The sequence below is a fragment of the Ictidomys tridecemlineatus genome, chromosome 11 (assembly GCF_052094955.1).
Source record: "Ictidomys tridecemlineatus isolate mIctTri1 chromosome 11, mIctTri1.hap1, whole genome shotgun sequence".
Lineage (NCBI taxonomy): Eukaryota > Metazoa > Chordata > Mammalia > Rodentia > Sciuridae > Ictidomys > Ictidomys tridecemlineatus.
In genome coordinates this window covers 61193508-61214976 of record NC_135487.1, presented here as the reverse complement: position 1 = coordinate 61214976, position 21469 = coordinate 61193508, and the positions used below count along the sequence as shown (strand labels likewise).

Here is a 21469-nt window from a genome sequence, read left to right as displayed (position 1 = left end):
GGCTGAAATCCAGTGAGCAAGTTTGAATTTCATTGTCCATTTTTAATGCTTTTGATATGAAATGCTTGTTCTTATCCTTTCCTCTTTTTGAAAATTAGTTTGTTCATTTTTTCTTAATAAATTATAATTGCGAAAATTATATTTTTGAGTTTTTCATTTGCTAGGATTTTAATGATATTTTTGACATATGGAGTTTTATATTTTTATGTGATCAAAAATTGTTGTCTTTTCTTTATTGGATTCTAGGATGAAAATTCACTTTAATTAAAAGATATCATATAGTTCCTTTTTATTTGCAGAGGCAAGAACTTTTATCTTATTCTCAAAATTGTCATTATATGTAGTATAAGCACAAGAAGGAGTGTGCTCACTTAGATACACTATTAACTGACCCTAGTCTCTGTTTACCTCCTATATAATGGATTCTTAAGACACTAACTCTTGAGTTATAGTGTACGATTTTGCTAGAACCACTGATATCATTTTTAGTTAATCTTTTTTTTAAGTGTTGAATTATTTCTGATTTTCTAGTAGTTCATTGGGCTTATTATGTATTTTCTTATGTATATTTTAAACTGCTTTGTGTAGTATGTTTTAGTCTTATCCTCAATGTCTCACAAGGAAGCAATCAAGAGTGAAACAAATATTATTTAACCTAAAGTAGCTAATTTTCTCTATTCTGTGAAGAGGTTAAGGGCATTTTCTTTGATTCTAAACAATTTAATCTTTTACAAATAGGGATCTTATAGAATTGCAGAAATTGAGAGTTACTATGTTGGTTCAATATTTGATTAAATTCCTTGAAGATTTTTTCCTCTTAAACTGAATGGTCTTTTTGTATTTGTTATGGTGTGAAAGGCCTGTCTTTAGAGAAATGATTTATTGACTGTTTCTTGTTTCTAATCCTGACATTCTTCTTCAGGCATTTCTATGTCATACCTAAAGAAAAATAATTCTGTAAATCCAAGGCTTACTTCGACTCATAAAAATCATATATTTGTTTTAATACTTTAGGTGTGTACATCCCGATTCTGGTTTAATTATCGACATGTTGCAAATACTCTTTCTGTTTACAGAAGTGTCAAGAGGCTAGGTATTCCTGACAGGTAAGAAGTCTTACTTAATTTTGAACTTCAGTGAAGATAACCCTTAGATGACTTGTTACTATACTTTGTATTTCTTTTGAAAGAGGTAAAGAAACCTTATTTGAATTGTTTTTGTTCTTGTTAGAACAAACCTTTATGTGTAAAGCAGATGTTACTTAAGATATTAATGACATATTACATAAAAGAACAATCAAAATACAGCTTAAAAACTAGATAAAGTACAATTATTTAGTGTTATATATTTACTAAATGCTTAGGATTTTTAATTGCAGGTAACAGGGCAATTCTGACTGATTTAGGAGAAAAGGGACTGTTGATAATATATTGATTAGTTCAGTTCCTGGGAAGCCGTAACCTTAAAAAGTCAGAAATAAGAAAGACTAGATAGCAGAAAAGACATAGCTAGAAATCTTGACATAAAACCAGTCTGGTGACAAACAGTGTGGCTGCAAATTGAGGAAGGCTAGAATTGACTACAGCATGGCTGCTCCTTTTGCCTTTGGAAACTTAATGTTGATGCTGCCTCCTTCTACCAGAATCCAACCTTTACTGTTCCAACTTTGTGCTATCTCCAGATTTTACTGGGTAAGATAAGAAGAGTAACTGGTAGGAGTATGTGGCATTATTGGTTTTTATGGGCTGTCTCTTCTATGAAGATTAATAAAGTGGGGGCATTTCCTAGTTACAGGGAGGGAGTTCAGGTACTAGGCAGTACCCCATACCTCCACCGGGATCATGTCCTCTGCATTTGGTTTACCTTTGGTAAATTTGTTTTTGATAGTAACAAAGCAGTAATACCAAGAAACTGTAGTCAATTGAGTTATTTATTTGATTTATTTAGTACCTTTGTAGAAAGAGCTTTTGTAGTGAGATTGAGTTTGAAATCTGGCTTAAGATGATTTTGATTACATCACTTCACATACTAAGCCTATTTTCTCATCTTTTACCTGGTGCTGATAGTTCCTTCTTTGCAGAATTCAAGTTCTTGCTATTAAAAAAAAGTGGAGGTATGAATAAAATGCTGCTGGAGCAGAAGGCAAGCAGTATATGACTCAGGAGATGAAGCTATACTACATTCTGTGTAAACAGATCATTTAATCCTGAGAAACCAACAAAACTATAATTTGATTCTTGTGATTCATCTGGAAGTTAAGGCAACTAGTCTTAAGTTTGGAAACTTAAAAAATTAAAACTTTTAAAAATTATATTAAATTAAGTCTGAGAAAGAGATTGATTTGTTGTATAACATATACAGGTATAATTCTTGTCATTTGTCAATTGGTTCTTCTAATAGGTCTATATGCTTAGTCCTTTGATTTTTTTTATATCTTTATTTATTTTTATGTGCTGCTGAGGATTGAACCCAATGCCTCACATATGCTAGACAAGTGCTCCACCACTGAGCCACAATCCCAGTCCTAGTCCTTTTTTTTTTAATTTTTAGTTGTAGATGGATACAATGCCTTTATTTATTTATTTATTTATTTTATGTGGTACTGAGAATCGAACCCAGTGCCTTACACATGATAGGCAAGTGCTCTATCCCTGAGCCACAATCTCAACTCTAGGCCTTTGATTTTTAACTGCTGTTGCTTCTCTGCCATATTTATTCCTCTGGGGAATCACTATGAGTGATAGTAGTGGAACAACTGTAATTTTTACTTGGGTAAACAAATTTTCAGCTGTTCTGGGAATTAATTATTAGGATACATTTCAACAGAATAAGATTTGGAAGATATTTTTAAAAATAGAAAATAGCAATAGAATGTATTTTGTATTTTATTCAGGGTAGGTTTGTCCCTAGGCTTCTGAAGAATTTTCTTTAAAGACTTAATTCTGTGCCAGGTGATTGCTTGTCTATATCTCTGTTTATGAAGTGTTTGTTCTGGAGGTAAATTGGGAATTTAAACTACTTTTTATTTAATAAATAGAAGTCAATAGAGCCAGGTGTTGTGGTGTACACCTGCAATTCCTAACCACTGAGAGGCTGAGACAGGAAGATTCCAAGTTCAAAACCAGCCTAAGCAATTTAGCCACTTAGTGAGACTCTGTCTCAAAAATAAAAAAATATAAAAAGGGCTGGGGATGTGTTTCAGTGGTTTAGTGACCCTGGGTTCAATCCTTGGTATCAAACAAACAAAATGAAGTCAATATAAAATATTCTGTTTTGCTTTTGGCCTGTTATGGTAATTGTTCCTGTCATTGGTAACTGTGATCTAACTCCTACCTGGAATGAATGTAAAAATAATAATTAAGTGTTGGTCATAAAGTAACAAATTTTTATGAAATAACCATTTGAAAATATAGTATCATTAAGGACAGTTTTTACATTTAAAACTTGAATTTCAAAATACATGAATTCATTTTATGTTATACAGCATTTCAAGTTAAAATGGTATTGTCATAACTTCTGTTCTAATACCAGAAATTATTCTGAGGGAAATGATTAGTTACTATATTAATAAAAATTGTGATGAGTAGTGTTCTGGTTCGTTTTTAAAGGAGCAGTTTGTCTTTGTCTTGAGATGTAAAGTGTTTGTATTTAGATTTTCCATATGGTTTAATTAAGAAATTTGTTCATGTTATAAATAATTTACTAAAATGCATGACATAGATGATTGTCATTTGCTTTGAGAGTTTGCACCAATTCTATAGGTCCTATTTGAAAGACTACAGAGGTTATATACCTACTCTTGTTCTGATTTCTCTCTAGTCTTCTGTTTGTATTTCACATATTTCTGCCACGCTAAGTTCTTTCTCATGCCTGAATAATTATCTGTAGTTCATGGCTATCCCAAGCTGTTTTATTTTTATTTTTTATTTATATATGACAAGGGAATGCATTCTTATTACACATATAGAGCACAATTTTTCCTATCTCCAGTTGTATACAAAGTATATTCACACCAATTCGTGTCTTCATACCTGTATTTTGGATGATGATGATCATCACATTCCACCATCATTAATAACCCCATGCCACCTCCCTTCCCCTCCAACTCCTCTGCCCTATCTAGAATTCATCTAATCCTCACATGCTCCCCCTCCCTACCCCACTATGAGTTAGCCTCCTTATATCAAAGAAAACATTCAGCATTTTTTTTTTTTTGGTTTGACTAACTTGACTTAGCATCATCTTCTCTAACTCCATCCATTTACCTGCAAATGCCAATTTTATTCTCTTTTAATGCTGAGTAATATTCCATTGTGTATATATGCCACATTTTAAAATCCATTCATCTGTTGATGGGCATCCAGGTGGGTTCCACAGTTTAGCTATTGTGAATTGTGCTGATATAAACATTGATGTGGCTGTGTCCCTGTAGTATGCTATTTTTAAGTCCTTTGGATATAGACCGGGGAGATGACCATACTTCCAAAAGCACTATACAGATTTAATGCAATTCCGATCAAAATTCCAATGACATTCCTCATAGAAATAGAAAAAGCAATCATGAAATTCATCTGGAAAAATAAGAGACCCAGAATAGCTAAAGCAGTCCTTAGCACGAAGAGTGAAGCAGGTGGCATCACTATACCAGACCTTAAACCATACTACAGAGCAGTAGTAATAACAAAAACAGCATGGTATTGGCAGCAAAACAGACTGATAGACCAATGGTACAGAATAGAGGACACAGAGACTAACCACAAAGCTACAATTATATTAGACAAAGGTGCCAAAAACATGCATTGGAGAAAAGACAGCTTCTTCAACAAATGGTGCTAGGAAAACTGGAAATCCATATGCAACAAAATGAAATTAAACCTCAATCTCTCACCATGCACAAAACTCAAAATGGATCAGGGACTTAGGAATAAAACCAGAGACCCTGCATCGAATAGAAGAAAAAGTAGGCCCTAATCTCCATAATGTGGGATTAGGCCCCACATTAGGTCCTTAATAAGACTCCTGTGGCATAAGAATTAAAATCAAGAATCAATAAATGGGATGGACTCAAACTAAAAAGTTTCTTCTCAGCAAAAGAAACAATCTGCGAGGTGAATAGAGAACCTACATCTTGGGAGCAAATATTTAGAGCACTAATCTCTAGGGTATATAAAGAACTCAAAAAGTTAAACACCAAAAAAACAAATCTATAAATGGGCCAAGGACCTGAACAGACACTTCTCAGAAGAGGATATACAATCAATCAACAAATATATGAAAAAATGCTCATCATCTCTAGCAATCAGAGAAATGCAAATCAAAACTACTCTATCATCTCACTCCAGTCAGAATGGCAGCTATTATGAAGACAAACAACAATAAGTGTTGGCGAGGATGTGGGGAGAAAGACACTCACTCATACACTGCTGGTGGACTGCAAATTGGTGCAGCCAATATGAGAAGAAGTATGGAGATTTCTTGGAAAATTGGGAATGGAATCACCAACCTGTTTTAATTCTGAATCACTTGTGGTGCATATTGAAAATACAAAGTTCTTAGCACCCCCTGGAGATTTGAGAGATTCTAATCCATTAAATTATCAGTGTGGCCCATACAAAGCTTGATGTTTGGTTCTGATGAACAACCAGATTTGGGGAGCACTATTTGGAGATTGATGACCAGCATATCATTGCGGGCTTCTTCTTCCCAAAGGAGTCCAAGCCACTATAAACCTTATATCTCAAATAATTAACAAAAAATAAAACACACTCAGAAATATATTTACAGACAGCGAAGCCCCTAATTGATCTAGTCCACGCCTGTTCTTGAACTAGACAAAGAGAAAACGCTTCTGGTGGTTTATTTAAGGGGGAACATCAAAGGCAGGGATAAGGTTTCAAGGGCAGAATCTTGCGCCCTGATCTCTTTTGCAGTCAGCAGGTTGATTGACATCTTGGCAAGTCACACCTGTCTCAGGTGCTGTGTGGACCAAGGCAGAGTGGAAAGAGATTTACACTGTCCCTGGGCAGTTGTCTAGAGGAAATGTCCACTGTCCATTCCCAGACACCAGATGTCTCTATCCATGAGGCATCCATGTGCAGTGACCCACATGCAACCCATGGATGGCTTTTGACAGACAACAGCTTTAATTTTTACCTGATCTGCTAAATTTACTTTACTCATACAATTTGTGACTCTTATAAAAGCATTTCCTGACTCCCTTATTTGCTTCTACAGGTGTAAATGTTTAACATGGGTATTCTAAGTATTTTATGTCTTCCTCATTAGGTTGTAAACTCTGAAGGGAACAAGAATTGTGTTTCTTTTCCTCTGTGTTAGAGATCAGACTCAGGGCCTTGGACACACTAGACAGGCTACACTTGCAGTCTCCAAGGATTGTGTTTTATTTCATTTTGTATTTCTAGCATCTACTATAGGGTCTGATACACAGGTAAGTGCTCAACAGAAGTTGCATAAAAAATATATGACTTTGAAACATTTTATCACTTATACATAGCAAACACAAGGTTTCATTTTAAAATTAAAAATACTTATATTAGTTTGGTTTTCAGAAAATGTTTGTCTGATTTTAATGACATTAATAAAGGGCTGGGGTTGTGGCTCAGTACTGGAACACTCGCCTCGCACATGTGAGGCACTGGGTTTGAACCTCAGTGCCACATAAAAATAAAATAAAGGTATTGTGTCCAACTCTAACTAAAAGATAAAAAAGACATTAATAAATATGATGCCAGAATTTTACATTATTATTTGAAAATATTTACTCAGGGAAAAGAGATATTAATAGTGTCGTTGGGCAATGAATCCCATGGTTCTTATCTTCCCAAAAGAAAGGTTTCTGTTGAGAGACACAAATAGAAAAAGCAAAGGGTTTATTTAGCCAAAAAGAAGTATGCTCCAGAGAGCATGAGGTAGGCAGTTTTATGAGAGGGGTAGCTTCCTATGTTTTGAGTTATGGGCTTTTATGGCCTTCTTGGGCTCTTCCCATCCCAAAGATTATTTATTTGGGATGATTATAGCCTTCCTACCTAAGTTTAATGTGCCTGCTCCTGAACTTGGCCATATTGGCAGTTTCCCAAGGTTAGAGTATATCCATTTTCTTCAGATGGTCAGGGAGCTATCTGACTGTAAGGAGCTGGTCCTTGGGCAGTGTAATGGCAAGCTGAGTGCCATGGGGTGGAGCCTGAATTTCCTTTCCCTACCTCCCTTGCTCAAGTCTGTCTAGCTGCCTAACAAAAGTTCTGTGGGTAAGTGAAAATACCCACTTGTAAAACCCTCATCAGTACTTTATAGCTTGACTATAATAATATCTAAGTTCCATGCAGGAGTTGTGTCTTCCACATGGTGCCCACATTTGTTTTCTGTAACCATACCCAGTGCTTGGAGATTTTGTTTTTATTTGTCTGATTTTAGCTTCCTGAAATGTTTCATTGTATTTAGGCAATTTTTCTGCTCTCAAATAATTGTATTGACTGAAATCCTGGTTTAGCTACCTCAAGTGTGCTTACTATGATTAAGATAAGAGAAAAAGGGCGTTAAGCAGGGAATAGGTTCTAAAATCTGTATGTGAAGCAAAAATTGAGCCAAAATACCTCAGAAAAACTTTTTAAATAGCAGATAAATTATAGTATAAGTATTGTGTTTTATAAAGTATAACAGCCAGTTTTTCCTCCAGTGTTTGAATAGATTACTATTTTTATTTTGAGCACTGGATAAAGTGGTTTACTTATGAGTAGGGCTGTGTTATATGAAAAATATACATATCTTTAACTCTAGAATTAAGGTGCTCATGCTCTGAAAGGGACATGAGCTTTAAGGCTGGCTTAGGGAACAGATTTATAGTGCCCATATCATGTTTACTCTGGGAAATAAATGCATTTTAGTAGTAGGTTCAGAGAGATTTTAAAAACTTTTTTAACAGCTTAGGGAATGAAATTTAAGTTCATGGAGTAAAATATGTACATAATTTTTCATAATTTTTCTGAAAACATGATTTAGCTCTACTGTGAGTTGGGGGATATAAGTTTATATAATTATCACTGTTTATTCATTTATTATTTATCACTTGTCTATTTCTATCATTAACTCTGATAGCTTTTCTTAACCTACCTAACACTATTTTTTCCCATATTTCATACTTAAATGATTATATAAGACTAATTTTCCTAATTTAAACCTTTAATTCTTCATTTCCCTTTATTTTGAAACTATTAGTCTTTACAGAATAGGTTTAAATTTTTTTCCTGCTACCCCAAAATATTTTTACAATCTCATTCCAAATCTAACACTCAGATCATTTCAATTGCCTAGGCTTCAGCCAATTCCTACTTGTCAGTGCTTGTATTAGCCTATTTAATTGCCTTAACTGGTCTTTCACCTACAATTTTTTCCTTCTTCTCTCTTTTCTGGTTTTCTGATGTCTGTATTCAATCCATGCATTTCCTAAAACTTTCTTGGTCCTTCTTGCATAAGTAATTTTTCATTTATATATATATAAATGGCATTTTCTTAAATATGTCGATCTGTTTTCTTCAAGACAGAATGTAATACAGTGTTTACATTCCTTAGAATGCATTCTTTGCTATATTGTGCAGAATTTAGTGAATGAATGCATAGTGTGCTAGAGACTCTTAGCTAATTGGAACCTCATTAGTCTAGACTGGAAAGGAAACATTTATCAATACTGTTTATGTTCTTATGTTTCTCAAATCCTGCAGAGCTAAAAGTGCTCTGTAGTCAATTTCATAAACTATTCTATAACTCTTATTTTAGGAATCCATGGGAAGGACAGTTTCACTAGGACATTTCAAACTGGTTTCTTTTACCAGATAGAAGTACATAAGAGTCTTGCCTAAGCAAGTTAACTTCAACCTTATTTATTCCCTACCTTGCTGCCACTTAAGTTTCCACTGGATGCACTTTTTCCTTTTCATTCCTTGTCCCATTTAACATTTTTCATAAGTGTAGGAGCTATGTAGACAATCTAGTGATTTCTAGTAATGTTTCTGTAAGTTGAAAAAGAAAAAAAAATCACTATTTGCCTATTATTATTGCTGATTTTTAAATCATACTGGCAATATGAACTGACTGTTGTTCTTTAGCTGCAGTGGATTTGGCCTTTTCTAAGGTACAGCATTAATAAGATATTTTAGCACTCTTATAGTATGATTTCTTTCTTTTTTTTTCTTTTTTTCTTTCTGGTACCAGGGATTAAACCTCAGGGTGCTAAACCACTGAGCTATATCCTCAGACCTTTTTAAAATTTTATTTTGAGACAGGGTCTCATGAAGTTGCTCAGGACTTCACTAATTTGCGGAGGCTGGCTTTGAACTTAGAATCCTCCTGCCTCAGTCTCCCAAGTTGCTGGGATTACAGGGTGTGCACCACTGAGCCCAGCATGTAATTTCTTATTATAATAGCGTGGAGAAGGGCATTGCTATTATGGATGTTAGTAAATGCTTGTGGCTTTCTCTCCAATAAGGACAGTCAAAACGGATCTCTAATTCTGGCTTCCTTCCCATTTCCTGCAATACACATTTACTACCCACCATAATTCAGAGACGATGTCAGAGATTTTATAATGAATTATTTAGTGTATTCTTTGAAATCTTTATAATAGCCTTTTCCCAATGTAGATATTGAAAAAAAATGGTGGCTTAGGATGATTAAATGACTTGCTTAAGATTCATTAAATATATGTTACAGAGCAAGGGCCTGCTGCTAAGCTGAGGTAGCTGTGTTGGTCTTTGGTTACTGGTTCTTGCAGTCATACCAGAAAGATTTAAGACATGTTGCCCAGAGTAGTGGACATGAATTATGAGAAGGAATAATAAAGTGGAAAAAGGGGGACACGCTTAAGGGAGAGAGTGGGTCCTAGAGAGGAGAAGGATGGCATGTCCCTCTTGGCTACCAGTTTTATTGGGGGTCCCTGGGAAGTTTCCAAAGAATTCAACCCAGGTCTACCTCTTGACTTTTGACTAATAGTAGGATTGTGTCAGACTTTTCAAGTCCTCACTGTGTATGCTAAAGATCCAAGGCAATTCTGGGTCACTAGCTCACTCTGACTGTTCTAATTGAAACTTTTTCTTAACCAATTTTATGATTAGGGGACTTTTTTCCTAATTATCTTTTTTGGGTTTTGGAATCTGCTCTGTATAAAGGTCACAGCTGGGGGTGTATGGGGGAATGGGGGATGGACAGGTAATTTGTGTTCTTATTGGTAGGGAAGAGGCTTTCAGGCTGCATTTCTCCTGCAGATAACAGGTTGTTTACTGAGGAATGTAACATATCCTATGGGCTTAAGCTAGGTAGGGCTGCAGGTAAATTGCTTTTTAGAAGAGAGTATGCAGGTTCATCGTAGTGGGCCTAGTTGATAGAATTATTCCTTTAACTTCATGTTTGCACCACTCATATCTATGTTACCTCTCAATAGCATTGAGAAAAAACTAGAGTGAGAATTTGAATACAGATCTAACTTTATAGACAGAACATTTCTATTATAATCACATATCTCTTCCTTAAGAAATTATAGTAATTAATATTTATAGAACATTCACAATTACAGAATTCTTTTAATATACATTATTTCATTTTTATGACAATCTATAGATATTAGTATAATTAAACATATTCAGGATTTAAATACCTAATTAATCCAAAGTTGAATTAGAGAAAGGGGAATGAAGGGAAGGGAGGAGGAATGGGAATACGAAAGGTAGTAGAATGAATTGGGCATTATTTTCCTATATGCATATATGAATACATGTCCAGTGTAATTCCATATCATGTACAACCAGAAGAATGGGAAATTATACTTCATATATGTATAATATGTCAATATACATTCTATCATGAATACTATCATGAATAACTAATAAAAACAAATTTAAAAAGATACCTAATTAAATTCTAAAAGGCATATCTACATGTTGGATATAGTAACTGGGGGTTGTGAAAATAGTTAATATTAATTAAGTAAATATGAGGAATTCCTCCCTAATTTTCTTATTTTTTCATAGTTTTTACTGTTGTATAAATCTTCATTATTTCATGCGTATGTACTTCATGCTGCAGTTCAGCATGCTTTGTGGCTATAGTACAGGATGAACATCCCTAATCTGAAAATCTGAAATGTTCCAAATTCTGAAATTTTTTGAGCATTGATACTTCAAAGAGGAAAATTCCACATCTGACCTCACATGATAATGTTACTGGAGTCCTAAGTCAGAGACCAACTCTCAGGACATCTAACAATTTACGTCCTGCCACTGGCCTCACAATCCAGAGAAGGTGATGGTGAAGAGCATGAAAGGAACTTGAATTAGTGTAGCTACACTGGGAAGACAAAATGCCCATGTTCTTAGTTCTGCCTTCCAGTGGCTAATGATGACTGAGGTTTTGTGGAAAGGATAATGAGGGCAAGAGTTGGGAGTTTTTCATAGCTGGACGCTTTTCACATGTGCCAACGCTAGTGATCTTGATCACATGTGGTCGGATTCATCATTGTCTCAGATAGAACAGGTGGGTACTTACCCACAATAAGAAAGTTGCTGTTGCCTGGGGAGTAGCTTTGACTCCTCACAAGATGTATATCCATCCAACCTCATTCCTGGAATCCAGGGTGACTCAGACCAAAGGAGGAGGATGAAAAGTGGAGGGAGAGATACCAATCCTTTAATCTTGCTTTTAGCCACCCATTGAACATTTGTAAGCAAAAGTGAAGAGCCTAAGTCTATGTTACAATAGGTTGCAGTCAAAATTCAAACACAAAATGCAGGTGATGTGTGTAAGGTGTATATGAAACATAAATAATTTTGGGAGTTTAGACTCTTTCTCCTCTCCAAGATAGCTCATTATATATACATACAATGAGTCCAGGTTGAGTATCCCTGGGCCCAAGTATTTCAGATAGGGATATTCAACCTAAACAGCTATAAAAGCTGCTTTTGTATTTCAGCAGCTTTTATAGCTGTTTATTCCTTCCTCTAGTGTCTTTTCCCTTCCAACTCATCCTACACACAGCTGTTATAATCTTTCTCACACTGCTTTCATTCTTTTACTCCCACGATCAAGAGCCTGTAGTGAATCTCTGTTGTCTTTCTAACAAAACCATAATTTCCAACCAGCTCTTCAGCATTATTGCTTTGTAATTCCAACACACTATGTTCAATTTGTTGGTCTCTTGTGATATTTTTAACTATATAATATTTGGTAATTCACATTTTTTTTGACCATTTATCCTTCCTACCTAGGGCACTTATATAGTCTTCTCTGGGCTCCTTTCCTATCTGTATATCTTAATTTTGTTTCACTGTGTAGAACCTTCATAAAATAATCTGTATAGAGAGGTATTTTCTGACTGGTATTTTTTTAATTGACTAATTTTTTTAAAAAGTTTATTCTAATTTGTTATATATGACAGCAGAATGCATTTCAATTCATATTATACATATAGAGCACAATTTTTCATGTCTCTGGTTGTACACAAAGTACAGTCATGCCATTTGTTTCTTTATACATGTACTTAGGGTAACAATTTCCATCTCATTTTACCATCTTTCCTATCCCTATACCTTCTTCCTTCCCCTCCCTCTGCTTTGCCCTATCTAAAGTTCCTCCATTCCTCCCAGACATTCCCTCCATCCCCATCATGAATCAGCATCCTCATCTCAAAGAAAACATTTGACCTTGGATTTTTGGGGATCGGCTTACTTCATAATATAGCATAATATTTTCCAACTCCATCCATTTACCTGCAAATGCCATGATTTTATTCTCTTTTAATGCTGAGTAATATTCCATTGTGTTTATATACTACATTTTTTTTAATCCATTATCTACTGGAGGCCGTCTAGGTTGGTTCCACAATTTAGCTATTGTGAATTGTGCGGCTATGAACATTGATGTGGCTGTGTTCCTGAAGTATGCTGTTTTTAAGTCCTTTGGGTATAAAGCAAGGAATGGGATATTTGGGTCAAATGGTGGCTCCATTCCAAGTTTTCCAAGGAACCTCCATACTGCTTTCCATAGTGGCTACACCAATTTGCAGTCCTATCGCAATGTATGAGTGTGCCTTTTTCCCCACATCCTTACCAAGATTTGTTGTTGTTTGTATTCTTAATAGCTGGTTTGCATTTCTCTAATTGCTAGAGATATTGAACATTTTTCATATATTTGTTGATTAATTGTATATATCTTCTGAGAAGTGTCTGTTCAGTTCCTTTTATTGTTCAGGCCCATTTATTGATTGGGTTATTATTATTGTTTTTTAGTATTTATTTTTTAGTTGTAGTTGGACACATACCTTTATTTTATTTATTTTTATGTGGTGCTGAGGATTGAACCCAGGGCTGTGCATGTGCTAGGAAGCGCTCTGCTGCTGAGCCACAACCGCAACCCTGGGTTATTTGTTTTTTTGGTGTTAAGATTTTTGAGTTCTTTATATATTCTAGAGATTAGTGCTCTGTCTGATGTGTGGGGGGCACATATTTGCTCCCATTCTGTAGCCTCTCTATTCACCTCACTGATTGTTTCTTTTGCTGAGAAGAAACGTTTTAGTTTGAGTCCATCCCATTTATTGATTCTTGATTTTATTTTTTGTTCTATAGGAGTCTTGTTAAGGTAGTCGGGGCCTAATCCGACATGATGGAGGTTTGGGCCTACTTTTTCTTCTATTAGGCGCAGGGTCTCTGGTCCAATTCCTAGGTCCTTGATCCACTTTGAGTTGAGTTTTGTGCATAGTGAGAGATAGGGGTTTAATTTCATTTTGTTGCATATGGATTTCCAGTTTTCTCAGCACCATTTGTTGAAGAGGCTATTTTTTCTCCAATATATGTTTTTGGTGCCTTTGTCTAATATGAAATAACTGTATTTATGTGGGTTTGTCTCTGTGTCTTCTATTCTGTACCATTGGTCTACATGTCTATTTTGGTGCCAACACCATACTGTTTTTTGTTAGTGTTGCTCTGTAGTATAGTTTAATGTTTGGTATAGTAATGCCTCCTGCTTCACTCTTCTTCCTAAGGATTGCTTCGGCTATTCTGGGTCTCTTATTTTTCCAGATGAATTTCATGAATTGCCTTTTCTATTTCTATGAGGAATGTCAGTAGGATTTTGATTGGGGTTGCATTAAATCTGTATAGTACTTTTGGTAGTATGGTCATTTTGACAATGTTAATTCTGCCTACCCAAGAACAAGGCAGATCTTTCTTTCCATCTTCTAAGGTCTTCTTTAATTTATTTCTTTAGCATTCTGTAGTTTTCATTGTAGAGGTCTTTTACCTCTTTTGTTGATTCCTAAGTATTTTATTTTTTTAAGGCTATTGTAAATGGGATGGTTTTCCTAATTTCTCTTTCAGAGGATTTGAATTGACTGATTTTTCAACTTATCACAATTAGTTTGTAGAATTTTAAAATAATTTATATGTAGCCTAAAAATTTTATTCTATAGCTATTTTTATAGTTTTCAAATATATTGATAATCATATATTTATGTTTTTGCCTCATTTATAATGAACAAAAGGACTGGAGCTGTATGAATATATTTTGAAAATAATTTGCAACATACTAATATTGTCAAATAGTTTTAAGTCATGCCTTTGAATGTTCTTTCTCTTGTCTCCTGTCACTTACCAACAGTTTTTTCTCATATACTCCTTAAAAATACAAATAATAGTGTTTGAATATGGATTCTTATATATTCTGAACAATCTGTCCTTTTAGTCTCATGTTGGCAGATGATCGGTCTGACACTTCACATGATGTTCTGGGTGGAGAAGTGTATATCTTGGGTAGGGAAACATTTGGTATGGTTTGAAAATGGAAATGTGCTTTAAGGAGAATAGTGACAAAATAAAAGAACATTTTGGCTACTACCTTTAAGCTCTTTTATTTAGTTTATAAGTAGCAACAATTTATAAGACTTAAGAAGAACTTGAAGGAGTTTTATGGAGCATAGAAGAAATTTTATTTATTAGTAAATAGATAAGAAGGTCTTGGGTTGAAGAATAGAGAAATGCTACACTATTTTCATACCTGGTTACCTAATTTTCTTGACTTTATTTTTACCAATGGAATTTTCTTGGGTCTTGTTCTTCTGCATTAAGTTTTTTTTTTTTGGGGGGGGAGGTGCTGGAGATGGAACCCTAATTCCTAGGTAAACATTCTACCATTAAGCTGTACCCCCAGCGCTTCCACATTAATTTTAGAATCAGCATGCCAGGTTCTTAAAAAACCCTGTTGGGATTTTGATTTGTATTGTCATGGGTTTATATATGAATTTAGAGAGAAGGGGCTTCCTTGGGTATTAAATCTTTTCATTTATGAATAAAATATACCTCCATTTAATTATGTCTTTTATAGTATCCAATAAAGTTTTGAAATTTTTAATTTTTTTCCCATAAACCTTCGTAGAATTTTTTTAGTTATCTTTTTTGTTGTTGTTAATATTGTAAATAATACCTTTCTCCGAATACCCACAATACATTTTCTAACTTCTGTTGCTATGCATGCAGTTAACATTGTTCTAGCAACTTATTGAGCCTAATTACTTTAAATTACTATAAATTCATTTTTGATAGCTATGAAATGTGTAAACAATGATAGTTTTCTTCCTTTCACATCTTTGTACCTGTAAAAAATTTTTTTTTAAACTTAAAGGTCAAATGTGAAAAATTTTGCATAAAAATTGTCTTCAAAACTTCAAAATCAATAGCTCAAAAATCCATTATTTTACGCATGAGAAAATGTGTACTTGAGAAATAAGGTGATGTTTAGGGTCAAAAATGGCATAGTAGCAGATCTAATACTAGAATGAGTGTAGCAATGATATTATACTATGTTGCCCAATTCAGTATAAATAAATGAAATAATAAAAATAAAGGATAAGTGAAAGCAATTAAGTTAAAATAAAAATAAATGTTGATATCACTTATGAAGTTGCTGTTCATATGATAATATTCTTGATTTATTGCTATTAATAATAGTCTAATCACTTTACTGAAATTACGATAGCCTGTCTTCATAGCTTTCTCTTTAAAAAGTTTTCTGTAGAGCTACCCATTTATTTCAGCTTGAGGATAGCTGAGCAAATTATTTTTATTTTCACTGTGGTATTCCCCCATAAAGTAAACCTATTGGCATTTGACATCCAGTATTTAGGTTAGAACATGCAGTAACTCACTTTCCTAAGTATTTGTAATGCCCTTGTTAAATAACTTTCTTTAATGATTTTTTTAAAAAAATAAACTATAACCCAGTTTAAAATTCAGGAGCTTTCAAGGATTATGTAAACTTAAGGATACCACAACTTAGATAGGAGGGAGTTAACATAGTGTTTAAGAGTATAGGTTTTCGTGTCAGAGACTTTAAGTAATTGTTCTGTTTTTGAGCTAGGCCAAACCAGAAAGAGATGGGCAAAAATGATGACTTAAGTGGCTTTTGCTTCAGGTTGTTATCAAACTAACAGAGAAGCAACACAAAGGATACATGAGATAAAAATATTAGTGAGTAGCTTACAGTTTACTTTTTAAAAATTCTCTAGTTTCTCACTGGGGTGATATCAAAATTTGGCAGTTAGCACAGCCTGTAGAGAGTGAGAAGTCAGAAAGGTCAGATTAATCCAAAACAGTCGAGAGAAAGAGCTTTATTGTCACTCAGAATTCTACCTGCTATCACATAAAGCAATTCTTTGCTGTGCCTGAGGTTCATACTTACATGTTTTACTTCTTACTGTATCACCAGCTGTTCAGTAAATTTGAAAATGGCCTGAGACAGCAAAAAAAAAAAAAAAAAAAAAGAGTTTTTTCATCTTGGACAAATTCATCTCTCACAGCCTTAGTTCTCTTATGTATAAGATGGGAGACAGAAAAGTGTCTAAATAGGGTTAATATTGTTGGTTGGCTGACTCAACAGTAATTTCCAGCTTCTTTTCTCCTTACTTTATTATAGTTTTTTGAATCGGCCTGTCTCATATTCTAATTACTTTGATTACATAGGCCTAGCATTTACTATTTGGGCATTAATTTAGTGATGCGAAATATTAGTTTATTACTATAAGATTCTTAATATAAAAAAGGTCATAAAGTGGTGGAGGTTTATAAATTGAGTCATTTTCAGTGATGAGTTACTTGTGTATAGATGAGACAGAATATAGGCCTATTAGTTGTGAATGGAGAAATAGTAAATAAGTCATATTAGTGGAAAAACCTTGAAGTCTATAATGTTTCATAGACTATGGAATGTTTATGTCTAACACTACTTTTGAATGTTTGATGCCCTCTTTTCTATTCTTTTTTTCCTTTCCCTAGTGCTGGGGATTAAACCTAGGACCTTACAGGTACTGGGCAAGTACTCTACCACTGAGCTACATCTCAGCCCAAGCCTCATTCTTGAATTTTCACAAAACTGTAAAAATTATGTGTCTTTTAAATAGCTATACTACTTCTTTTTAATTGCAGCAACGGGGATGGAAGCCAGAGGTATGCTTTACTATAAACTGGGATATATCCCTAGCCCTTTTAATATTTTTTTGAAAAAATTTGAGACAGGGTCTTGCTAAGTTGTCAAGACTGGCCTCGAATTTGTGATCTTTTTGCCTCGACCTCTCAAGTAGTTAGAATTACATACCTGCACCACTGAGCCTAGATGATAGTTATCCTTCTTACTTGAACTAGTTTTAGTAATTCCTTGCAATTGAAAGAGCCTAACTAGAATACATATTAAGGTATAGTAAAGAGGTTACAAAGTCCTTTTCATTAGAATTTGACGTTTGTTTTCTTTTGACTTCTGACTTTGTTCCTTTGGAAATGTGATAAAGACATTTCCAAAGGAAATGCTTTTGGTAAAGTTGTGTAAATTAAATAACTGTAACTGGGCTGGGATAAATAAATGATAAAATACTTTAGGAGAAATATATCTTTGGGCCTCTCTGAGTGTGATGATTCTTTTAACTGGGCTTGTTCCTTTTAGGAACTCTGAAAACTTTTTCTTTAGAGTTATCATATAGACTACCAACAATAGTGGGCCGTGAATGTTTTAAGCTGAAGTGGGTATTCTGCCTATCCAATGTAAGTCTTATTCCTCTAGTTGTCTCCTGAAGAACTGAATAGAATAGCTTAGGAGGATCTCTCTCCCCCCCCCCCTCTCTCTCTCTCTGTTTTCCTTGCACCCCCACTGTCTCCTGCATACACACAGACATATGCATGCGTGTACACACCAATGCACGGTACTTCGCTGTCAATTAATTACAGCCTTTGACTTGAAAGAGAAAGTAAGTCCTGGACAGCTGTCCCTGTTGAGAATCTTTGCTATTTATAACACATTTGCCCGTGTGTGTAATTTTAACTGTAGTGGGGATACATGAAAGAGTTAGAGAAAGAGTTAGGAGAGTAAATTATAGCCCCCCAAAAAGGAATTTAGTGCTTGGGTGATGGCAGTGGGAGTGACTTCAGAATAAGTCTTACCCAATTTGACATTTCACCATGGAAAGTGGTGATAATAACACATTTTTAAGTAAGTTTTGAGGACATTTAATGGAGAATTGATAGAATGTTCTTTCTCATTATTATATCTGACACTTTTAAGAGTATTGAGAGCATAAGTGAAATTAACATTTATGAATGTAATTTGATTTCTTTGAAGAGAAGATATTTCACAGAGTTTTATATTAATAGTTTCCAAGAATTTAGCCCGAGCATGAGTTGGAAGTTACTTAATTCATTAAAATGCACTACACTCATCCATTAACTTATTTTAAAAATTATATTAATTTCTAAAAATATATTCGTTTCATAAAATTTAGAAATGATATTTAGAAAGTAAAGTCTATATTATTTAGAACTTAATTCACCTGAACTGTCAATTTTGCTCAACCATACTGGTGTTCTAAAGAAAAGAAGCAAATGACCATCAGATAAGATATTTTTAGGGAACATTCTCTACAAATATATTTTAGAGTTTGTTTTCAGGCAAATAAATCCAACCTAATTTCTTGGATGTAGCCTACTTCTAATTATTATGCTTAACAAAAATAGATGTTCAAATGTCAACTTTTTATACTGATAAATACTTACATGTGATATGTTTTATATATGTATTTACTCAAGAAAATAGTTTAGATTTTTAAAAAATTTCAATATTTATGTTTAGCTTTCATATTGCGTTTTATAAGCTGGTGAACACTGACAAATTATTTTTCCCACAGAACCATAACCACACATTACAAGACAGTATAAATATATGATTTAACTAACATTAGTGCACATGATGATTTATCAATTACATAATAAAACAAATTATCAAGTCTCCAGATATTAAATTGCACAGCTCACAAGGCATGTAAAACATTGGGTCTGTATAATTCACTAGCAGAATCCCACTTTTTTTTTTTTTTTTTTTTTTTAAAAAGGAATTGAGAAGAGAGGAGAATTATACTAAAACAAAGATAACAGATAGTGAGTAATTTCCAGTACAAAAAATAACAAAAGCTGAGTGTAGTGGTACACACCTGTAATCCCACCTATTCAGGAGGTTGGGGCAGGAGGATGACAAATTTGAGGCCAGCTTTAGCAACTTAGTGAGACCCTGTCTCAAAATAAAAAATAAAAAAGGACTAGAAATGTAGCTCAGTTGTAAAGCACCCGGGTTCAATCCTTAGTACTGCAAAAACAAAAAATAAAACAAAGCAAAAAAATTAAAAATTGCCAGAATTTTATAAGAGTTATTATAGTAAAGGTAACAAAATATCTCTATCTTTAAAACATATTGACTAAGTTAAAGTGTATATTCTTCATATTCTGCATGGGAAGTACAATGCCCATTTTTTAAAAGCTTTTTCTATTAAGTTGTACCTCAAAGTCCAAACATTAAATTATTATTATTTTTTAAATTAATTAATTTGTTCTAATTTATTATACATGACAGCAGAATGCATTTCATTTTAGTCACATTGAGCACAGTTTTTCATTTCTCTGGTTGTACACAGAGTAAAGTGACACCATTTGTACTTAAGGTAATGATGTCCATCTCATTCTACCATCTTTCGTACCCCCACACCCTCTTCCTTCCCCTCCCTTCCCTTTGCCCTATCCAAAGTTCCTTCATTCCTCCCATGCTACAACCACCTCCACCCCCGCCATGGATCAGCATCCACTTATCAGAGAAAAATTCCACCTTTGGTTTTTTGGGATTGGCTTACTTCACTTAGCATGATATTTCCCAACTCCATCCATTTACCTGCAAATGCCATGATTTTATTCTCTTTTAATGCTGAGTAATATTCCATTGTGTATATATACCACAGTTTCTGTACCCATTCATCTATTGAAGGATATGTAGGGTGGTTCCACAATTTAGCTTTTGTGAATTGTGCTGCTATAAACATTGATGTGGCTGTTTCTCTTTCAGAGGATTTTTTACTGATGTACAGAAATGCATTTGATTTATGGGTATTGATTTTATATCCTGCTACTTTGCTGAATTTGTTTTTTGTTCTAGAAGTTTTCTGGTGGAATTTTTTGAATCCTCTAAGTATAGAATCATGTCATCAGTAAATAGTGATACTTTGAGTTCTTCTTTTCCTATCTATATCCCTTTAATTTCTTTGTCTAATTGCTCTGGCTAGAGTTTTAAGGACTATGTTAAATAGAAATGGCTGTTTTTCTCCATTTAGAATAATGTTGGCCTTGGGCTTAGTATAGATGACTTACAATGTTGAGATATGTTTCTGTTATCTCTAGTTTTTCTGGTGTTTTGAACATGAAGGGGTGCTGTATTTTGTCAATTTTTTTTTCTGCATCTATTGAGATGATTACATGATTCTTTAAGTCTATTGATGTGATGAATTACACATATTGATTTCCGTATGTTGAACTAACTTTGCATCCCTTGGATGAACCCCACTTGATCGTAGTGCACTATCTTTCTAATATGTTTTTGTATTCAGTTTTCCAGAATTTTATTGAGAATGTTTGCATCTATGTTCATTGGAGATATTGGTCTAAAGTTTTCTTTCTTTGATGTGTCTTTACCTGGTTTTGGAATCAGGGTGATATTGGCCTCATAGAATGAGTTTGGAAGTGTTCCCTCTTTTTATATTTCATGGAAAATTTGAGAAGTATTGTTATTAGTTCTTCTTTGATAGTGTTATAGAACTTAGCTATAGATCTGTCTAGTGCTGGGCTTTTCCTGATTGGTAGGCTTTTGATGGTGTTTTCTATTCCATTGCTTGAAATTGATCTGTTTAACTTGTGTATATTGTCCTGATTCATTCTGGGTAAATCATATGACTGTAGAAATTGTCAATGCCTTTGATATTTTCTTTTTTTAAAATTTCTTCAATTTTTTTAGTTGTAGTTGGACACAATGTCTTTATTTTATTTTTATGTGGTACTGAGGATCAAACCCAGAGCCTTGCACGTGCTAGGCGAGCACTCTACCGCTGAGCCACAATCCC

General features: G+C 34.1%; 2 protein-coding genes across 3 annotated transcripts in view; one reads left to right on the top strand and one right to left on the bottom strand.

Annotated features, from left to right (window-relative positions):
- Pigk (phosphatidylinositol glycan anchor biosynthesis class K) overlaps positions 1–21469 on the top strand; it is a 137395-nt gene that overhangs the window by 9460 nt on the left and 106466 nt on the right. Inside the window, exon 3 of one of the 2 annotated variants that reach the window (XM_005330689.5) lies at positions 1015–1106. The exons of the other annotated variant lie outside the window; for it this stretch is intronic. Within the exon in view, the coding sequence (XP_005330746.2) occupies positions 1015–1106 (92 nt within the window). The remainder of the gene's footprint in view (positions 1–1014; positions 1107–21469) is intronic. 2 annotated transcript variants of the gene reach the window in all.
- The window catches only part of Miga1 (mitoguardin 1), a 574792-nt gene that overhangs the window by 553002 nt on the left and 321 nt on the right, over positions 1–21469 (bottom strand). The window lies entirely within an intron of this gene.